A 9,004-nucleotide genomic window follows, 5' to 3' on the forward strand; every position below is an offset into this window, starting at 1 on the left:
ACACATGTCACCATATCAACATTGAATAAAGTTTTGATTAAAATAAAGCAAACCCCCCAAAAATCTGGTCTGAAAAGGGACTCTACTGTAGTCAGCGTAAAACGAACAAAATAAGGTGTGTATGAGACTTGCTATCGTTTTTTCCGCAAGTTGGTGATGGCAGAGGATGATGGGGAGTAACGGACCGTGACACAGGAAGCAGTTGCCGATCTTACTGTAAGCCCTCGTCCTGCATTTAAAGGGACCGTCCTTTCCTCGTGACACTATTTTATTTAAGCGTATCAACCTATCATGTCATACATAAATTAGAATTAAAAAACCCACACAGATAGACTGTTAACGATCCAAAATCAATCAATCAATCAATCAATAGGAAGCTTATATAGCGCGTATTCCGTGGGTACAGTTCTAAGCGCTTGTCGAAGAGTTGTCAACACAGGACTAACAAAGAAACTAACATCTACAGACGGACACGAACCCTATCACACACTAGCAAACCCTGATAAACATACAACAAACAACTGTTTAACAACAATGTACACATCAATAGCTAGGTCCAAACAAAATAATATTAAGCACAAAGAAAACACCTCTCACAGAGCACAGCACAAGAATGCCTTTTGGGGCACAACACATCACGTCGAACATGAAAGTCGCAGCCAGCTACGGGAAGAACTGAGTCTTCAACCTACTCTTGAACGCGTGTGCGTATGTGTGCGTGTCTTGGGTTACATTGAACGCATGGTACCTTTAAAGATACCTGTGATAAGATTCCGACTCAACCGTGCAGTTACTGATAAGAGTTTTCCATGACTCACTGGGAAAGTTACACACCGTTAGACATTTCTGTCAGCATGGACCACAGTAAAACGGGTTAAGGCCTGATGCGCTCACGACTGGGCTTGGGTGTATCTTAGTTTTCTAAGCTTGCTGAATGATAAAAGGAAACTTCAAGAAGAGGAAGGAGAGAGAGGGAGAGAGGGGGAGAAGGGGGGAGGAGGCGGATTAACGAAGAAACAAGAAGGAACGAAGAAAGAACAAAGAAAGAAAGAAGATGATGAAGCAGAAGAACATGAAATTGAGAGAGAGAGAAAGAGATATATCTAGAGAGAGGGATGGAGATAGAGACAGAGAGAGACAAAGAGAGAGGGGGAGACAGAGAGAGACAAAGAGAGAGAGGGGGTAGATAGAGACAGAGAGAGGGAGACAGAGACAGACAGAAGAAAAAGCCAATACAAAAAAGAGAAAGTAAGGATGGAAGAAAAAACATAGAAACAAATAAAGAAAGAGAAAAGACAAAAAGAAAAGAAAGAAGGAGAGAGAAAGAAGGAGAGAGAAAGAAGGAGAGAGAAAGAAGGAGAGAGAAAGAAGGAGAGAGAAAGAAGGAGAGAGAAAGAAGGAGAGAGAAAGAAGGAGAGAGAAAGAAGGAGAGAGAAAGAAGGAGAGAGAAAGAAGGAGAGAAAGAAGAAAGCCAAGAAGGCTTAACGCCAGAATGAACCTGTCATTCCTTTTTGTGCTTCATTTGTCTCTTCCAAAAGGGCGGAGAAATTGCGTTAAGCTATGGGTTAAAACGGCTTTCTTTAGCAGATGCCTGGCTGACTTTTTGTGTAATACATCTCTTTCAAAATGTGCAGAAATAGGTCAGTGAGGAACGAGCCAGTTTGTCTTGGCTTCCCACCAGTATAACTCATCAAAATACTCGTTTTCTAACTTTTGGTGCGGCAATTGCAAGAGGGACGCTATTTTCCACAACTCGCCGAACTCTGACATGAATTACAGGATATTTTCCGTGCGCACTTGGTCTTGTGCTTGCGCGTAAACACGAAGAGGGATCAGGCACTAGCACTAGCAGGTCTGCACATAAGTTGACCGAGGAGATCGAAAAGATCTCCATTCTTAAGCCACCAGGAGCGGCAGGGATTGGAACCCAGGAGGCTGGCGTCCTATCCACTAGGCCAGTGCGCCCGTCCATGTACAGATCGAAATCAACGTCTACCCAGCTATAAGTTCCTTTCATAGTCTCACTACAAAGACCATTAGGCCGACGTACTTGTGGATGTTTGGTTTTGCCTCTATTGACATTTTCCACTGATGATTAAAAAAAAACCAAACTCACTGCCTGACTGAGTGACTCAGTCACAAAACCTACGCTCACCAAGTTTTTTTCTTTCCTTTTTCGTTAAACCTATTTCTACTTCTTTTATCGTACATATATAACACTAGAGGAATACCCATCTATCGCGAGACAGAGACAGACAGCGTGGCGGTTCGCCGTCTTAGAGCACGTGTTGAACATTTTCATCCACCAGTTTGTGCCCACACAAACAAAGGAAGGCCAGAACATACAGAGAGACTAAAGCCGCCAGACCCCATCACAAACAGAACTCTACAATCCACAGGTGTTGCCTGGCGAGCTAGCTATAAATAGCTCACAACTTCTAAGGCGAACAACTCTGCAGAGTCTGGTGTGAAGGGCGACGGTAGTCTCCCTGTCACACTCGACCCCTTTTGAATGAACTTTGTCCCCAAAGTTCCGAACCATGGACCCGCCAAAGCTTAGGTCCCTCCCAGGTTGGTGGAATGGGAACAGCACGAAAATGATTCAGTGGCCATAATGCCATTCCTGAACATATCATGTCGAGTCCCATCCCTGTCGACGACGCCAAATGTAACCGAGTGCCGAAACACCACGTACAATCACCTTTGAGGGCGAAATCCACTCAAACGGGATTGAGAATTTTAGAGCTTATTTCTAAGCCCTATAATAACTATTATGGCTTCTCAAAGGAAGGCCAGAACATACAGAGAGATGATAACATCGTTTATTTAACGTCACTCTGTAAAAACATTGGCGACATTTGTCTTAGATTAAAAACACACACAGGCGCGCACACAAACTTTCCCTTTATGTACAGTGGTTCACCACCCTCCCACCCCCCGCACACTCTCGCTCATCTAATTAAAAATGGTAATAAGAGATACTTGGATATAAAATGGAGAGACAAAAGCCGCCAGACCCCATCACAAACAGAACTCTACAATCCACAGGTGTTGCCTACACACACACACACACACACACACACACACACACACACACACACACACACACACACACACACACACACACACACACAGAAGCCGTATATATCTATCTATTATATAAATATATAGAGATAGATGACAGTGGATTTTTCGATAAATAGATTCGACCTTTGCACTTTTACAGTGAGGACAACTTACGGGTACATGCAAGGAAAGCCGCGTTCTGGACAGTGCAGTGACCTTCTAAAAATAGTAACGGGAATATCTGAAGCTGCTTGGAAAGAAGGGAGATAAACGCGCAAAACACTGGAGAAGATAAGGAAGAGTTACTGGGAATGGATGAACCGAAAAACCAAAATCGGTTCAGCGCTGCGCGCTGAGAGCACGTGTTGAAAATTCTCATCGACCAGGTTGTGTCCGGGGTCTACCTGAATATGCCCACCAATTTTGAAGCAGATCCATCGAGAACTTTGGCCGTGCATCGCGAACACACACACACAGACACTCAGACACACAGACAGACAGACACACAGATAGACAGACACACAGACAGACACAAGTCGTATATATATATAGATTACAACAACAGCAGACACAAAAAGACTAGGCTAAATGCATCTTTAAAAAAAAAATTTAAAAAAAAAGCGCTCACCAAGTGTCCATGGGGCTCAGTAGCCTGGACCTCGCCGATCTGTCCGATGCCGGCCGCCTTCTTGCGTCTCTTCTCGCTGAACTTCTCGTACTTTGCGCGCTCCTTGTCGCCAAGACTGGAGCAGAAACGAGGGTCAAGGTCGTGCAGCGGAAGCTGACGCTGGAGTTGTCTTCTCCTCAGTTGCGAGGCGAACTCCTGCTTGTCTTCCGGCAGCATGGAGATGTACTTCTGCGACCTCTGGGAGACAGAATGGGATGATTAGTCATTGTGAATGAAAGATATCTGGGACCTCTGGGAGACAGAATTGGATAACTAATTATTTTGAATGAAAGGTATCTGGGATATCTGGGAGACAGAGGGGGATTATAAATCATTGTGAATGAAAGGTATCTGGGACCTCTGGGAGAAAGAATTGGATAATTAGTCATTGTGGATTTAACGGAAGTAAACTTCCTTTCCAAGTGGACATTCGTGTTGATCACCATTGATAAGTCAAAGATGTACATGGGACAAGACCATCATTTCACTCGAACGCATACAAATAATGCCTGACTGTTTTTTGTGAAGAACGTTCCAGCAAAAAGATGCTTTTATACAATGTCAACGTCTGGAAGGATTTAAAATAATCTACAAGATGGTTTAAATGGAAAGAAGACAGATACACACGCACGTACGCAAGCACGCACACACAAACACTGAAACGCACGCAACTACTGACACGCACGCACACCCGCACGCACGCAGGCACACACGCACGCACGCAGGCACACGCACAAACACACACACGCACGCACACACACACCATTCCTTTTTCCACTCTTAGACACAAAACCCAACACTCTAACCCCAAATACACAAGCACCGTTCGTTCGTGCCCCCTACTCCCCCCCCCCCCCCCCCCCCCCCCCCCCCCCCCCCCGCGCGAGCTCATCCTCTACAATGATAACAAACAACTTTTTGATAACGCCTTCGTATATCCGAGGCAAACCGTACCAGACATCGTCGACCCAAAACACAACAGCGGACTGAGAAAGGGAAAGCGACACAATCTTTCATCGAAGGCTCTATCGAAGTCTACACACAACAGCAGGGGAGGATAAAAGAAGCGAGGAGGAGAGATGCACCCTTGGAGCAAGTTTGTTTTCAGGCGGAGCAGTGTTGTGGTAGGGCCGCCCCTACCAGTGGAGAGAGATGGAGTGATAATAACGACTCCAGCGTCAAAAGGTATTGCAACGCACTAGCACTACAAGTGAACATTTACAAACATGTGATATATACGGTTGTTATTATCCCTAAATATAGAGAGAAAAAAAGCACTGCTGAATTACCGATATGATGCAAGGTAATAACAATTAAGACTTCAGATTCGTGAAAGCCACGTTAAAGATCAATCAAAGTTTAAAATAAACAAGATCGCGGCAATGTTTACATTCTCATGAAGAATGACAAACATAACAGCCCTGAATTACCGGTATATTGCAAGATAGACGTCGAACGCTAGCCAATCGCCAAACCTCGTTGAAAATACCGGTTCCAACGCTAGCACGCCGGAGGGGAAGTGAGACTGAGAAAAAACAAGAAGGGCAAAGCCCATACGACTCACATGCTTTACACATTTTTCCTACCAAAATACATGTGACCTTGACCCAAGGTCAAGGTCATCCAAGGTCATGCAACACAAAGCTGTTAATTCAAGACATAGGAAGTACAATGGTGCTTATTGGCTCTTTCTACCATGAGATAATATTATGGTCACTTTTAGTGGTTCACTACCTTATTTTGGTCACATTTCATAAGGGTCAAAGTGACCTTGACCTTGATCATATGTGACCAAATGTGTCTCATGATGAAAGCATAACATGTGCCCCACATAATTTTTAAGTTTGAAACAGTTATCTTCCATAGTTCAGGGTCAAGGTCACTTCAAAGTATGTATACAATCCAACTTTGAAGAGCTCCTGTGACCTTGACCTTGAAGCAAGGTAAACCAAACTGGTATCAAAAGATGGGGCTTACTTTGCCCTATATATCATATATAGGTGAGGTATTGAATCTCAAAAACTTCAGAGAAAATGGGAAAAATGTGAAAAATAGCTGTTTTTTAGGCAACATTTATGGCCCCTGCGACCTTGACCTTGAAGCAAGGTCAAGATGCTATGTATGTTTTTTGGGGCCTTGTCATCATACACCATCTTGCCAAATTTGGTACTGATAGACTGAATAGTGTCCAAGAAATATCGAACGTTAAAGTTTTCCGGACGGACGGACGGACGGACGACTCGGGTGAGTACATAGACTCACTTTTGCTTCGCATGTGAGTCAAAAATGGCACACGCAGGACACAGTCTTGTTGGTAATTCAAAACCGTTCCCTGTAATTTTATCAATGATGTTTTTTTGTTTTTTTTAATCCGTTTGTTTGTAATAAACATGTTTCACTCATCCTTACTGCAGTATACCAGCGACAGAAATGTCTACTGTTATGATCAGTAGTAATTTGACTGGAACGCAGAAGAATAGGAATAAACAGTTATTTGCACTGTTGGCACTAGTACGACTCCATAGGAGGGCCTACTGAGAGAGATTCACGTGCGGTGTGCACCGTATAAAATGTATTGCTCGTGCGATCAAAGAGGAATCCCGAAGGTTTCGAGGTGCTCAGATGAGAGGATTAATTTTCAGCCTCCGAGGTAAAAACCTTCGTGGGCAAACATATGAAGACACATGCCACAGAAACTAGTTAAAGGTACTGTTCTTCCCGCGTGCACAATCATGTTCAGCACCACAGATCTGGCCTGCTGGCTTTCACATGGGATGGGAGCTTCCTCCCTCTTGGAGACATACACAAAATCAAATCCCGACTGTATTCTATGCAGAGCGAGATTATTCTTCTGAATTGACATTGGTGTTACTTACAAAATTAATTCAACAACAAAATCCTAATCTGCACAGGAATATACGAATTTGGGAAATAACTCAGGTTTGTCTGGGTTGTGAAAGAGTGAGTACCCTTGTTTTTGCTCGGACAAATATTGACATGAGCTTCCTGAACACGTGTTTGAGACACACCCTCTCACCAGTGACTGGCCTGTAATGTTACGTTGGAAAGTTTCCCCACGTGACATTATAGGCCAGAGTTATTTCCAAAAATCGTCTATTCTGTTGCTTTTGAAAGATGCATAAGTTGAAGAATGCTCTTATACAGTGTAAAAGCCCGAACTACTCTTTAGTGGTGAACAACCTTCGCTTGTACGAGAAGGATGCTATCTTAATATGATAGGAGAAAAAATATCAAGGAAATAAAAACACTGTTCCATCACCGTACTGCATCTTCTGTCTTCTCATTACCTTCTCAAACGAGAACAAATTAAAACTCACCGTGAGTAATTAAGATCAGACGGGCAGGAAAATTGCAAAGAGGGAAAGATTGTTGAGGCGTAGCCGGATAAAAAAAAATCAGTCACAAAAACAAACAAAATTGAAGAAGAAGAAAACAGAAATCGGTGAAAAGAGAAGCTATGAAAGGCGGTGAAGGATATAAGTGGGGGAAAAGAGAAAAAGAAAAGAGATAAGTTATAAAATTCAGTTATCCAGAAAGACAACGAAAAGAGGATTAAAGACAAATCCGAAATTACAGAAAGAGAAGAACGAACGAGCAAATGACCGAAAGAAAAGACAAAAACATGAACAACAGAATGAGGTAAAAAAACAAAAAAACGCAGACAATTAAAAACAAGAAAGCAAGAACAGGAAAAGAAAAAGAAAACGAATGCAGAAACAAGCAATTAAAGGCTGCCATATTCGTAGCGTTCATTAATTAATTCATATTGTTTACATTGTTATTGCCAATAATGTTATAAAACTGTACCTAAGGGGATGTAATAACGATTGGCTTCAGCTTTCGAACACAGAAAAAATTATTTCAGTATTGCAAGGTGGTGTTGATAGTGTCGAATGTAAGCAGAACAGTCTGAAACGCCATCTTTGTTTTACGAAACGTCACGAAGTGACGTCAACGGTCTAAAAATAGCCCAAGTCCTGGAGAACTGTTGCTGAACAATGCAATAAAGAATTAATTATTTCTCGTAATTGGTAAGGACTTCAAACCTAAAACTTTGCAGGAAGCTTAATTTATACATCCCCGCAACGATGGGAAAAGCCCTGGAAGTAATTAAACTAATTAGATAGGACTATGTCAGCCTTTAAAATGACTGAAAGACCGAAGAAAAATATGAAATTAAAGCCAGCAAATAAAACAAATACATAAATGCAGAGTTAAAAGAACATAAATCGCAAAGGGCAAAAGGCAGTGTGCATTAACGTCGTAGTGCCTCAAAGACACTTGCAAATGTCTTACAGTCATAGCCTTGCTTCAGGTTTTTGTTTGTTTGTTTGCTTAACGCCCAGCCGACCACGAAGGGCCATATCAGGACGGTGCTGCTTTGACATATAACGTGCGCCACACACAAGACAGAAGTCGCAGCACAGGCTTCATGTCTCACCCAGTCACATTATTCTGACACCGGACCAACCAGTCCTAGCACTAACCCCATAATGCCAGACGCCAGGCGGAGCAGCCCCTAGATTGCCAATCAGTTTTAAAGTCTTAGGTATGACCCGGCCGGGGTTCGAACCCACGACCTCCCGATCATGGGGCGGCCCCTTACCACTAGGCCAACCGTGCCGGTCTTGCTTCAGGTACCGGTAATAAAACAGCATCGCAGATGAAAAAATTAAAAATAAAAAGTTTTGTTTTGTTTTTAGTATTTTTGTATTGGCCAATGCTGCTCGTGAAACAGCAACGTCTCGCTTTTATTACGATGACCTTTTGTCAGGAGTCTCAACAACAGCCGATCCTTTCCGACAGAGTAAACTGAACCACTTCTGTCTTATCAGTTCTTGTCACGTCAGCTACAGGCAGCAAAACATCTATGCACTCCTGATTCGCGTTTTCCAGTGACTCATTCCTATGTTTTTACTTACAGTCTCATTCCTATGTTTTTACTTACAGTCTCATTCCTATGTTTTTACTTACAGTCTCATTCCTATGTTTTTACTTACAGTCTCATTCCTATGTTTTTACTTACAGTCTCATTCCTATGTTTTTACTTACAGTCTCATTCCTATGTTTTTACTTACAGTCTCATTCCTATGTTTTTACTTACAGTCTCATTCCTATGTTTTTACTTACAGTCTCATTCCTATGTTTTTACTTACAGTCTCATTCCTATGTTTTTACTTACAGTCTCATTCCTATGTTTTTACTTACAGTCTCATTCCTATGTTTTTACTTACAGTCTCATTCCTATGT

At 42.5% G+C, this 9,004-nt stretch overlaps 1 protein-coding gene across 1 annotated transcript in view; it reads right to left on the minus strand.

The window, feature by feature from the left end:
* Window positions 1–9,004, minus strand: part of LOC138965686 (testin-like) — a 44,623-nt gene that overhangs the window by 14,388 nt on the left and 21,231 nt on the right. Inside the window, exon 4 of the mRNA XM_070337862.1 lies at window positions 3,695–3,931. Coding sequence (XP_070193963.1) covers window positions 3,695–3,931 — 237 coding nt within the window. The remainder of the gene's footprint in view (window positions 1–3,694; window positions 3,932–9,004) is intronic.

The sequence above is a fragment of the Littorina saxatilis genome, linkage group LG4 (assembly GCF_037325665.1).
Source record: "Littorina saxatilis isolate snail1 linkage group LG4, US_GU_Lsax_2.0, whole genome shotgun sequence".
Taxonomy (NCBI): Eukaryota; Metazoa; Mollusca; class Gastropoda; order Littorinimorpha; family Littorinidae; genus Littorina; species Littorina saxatilis.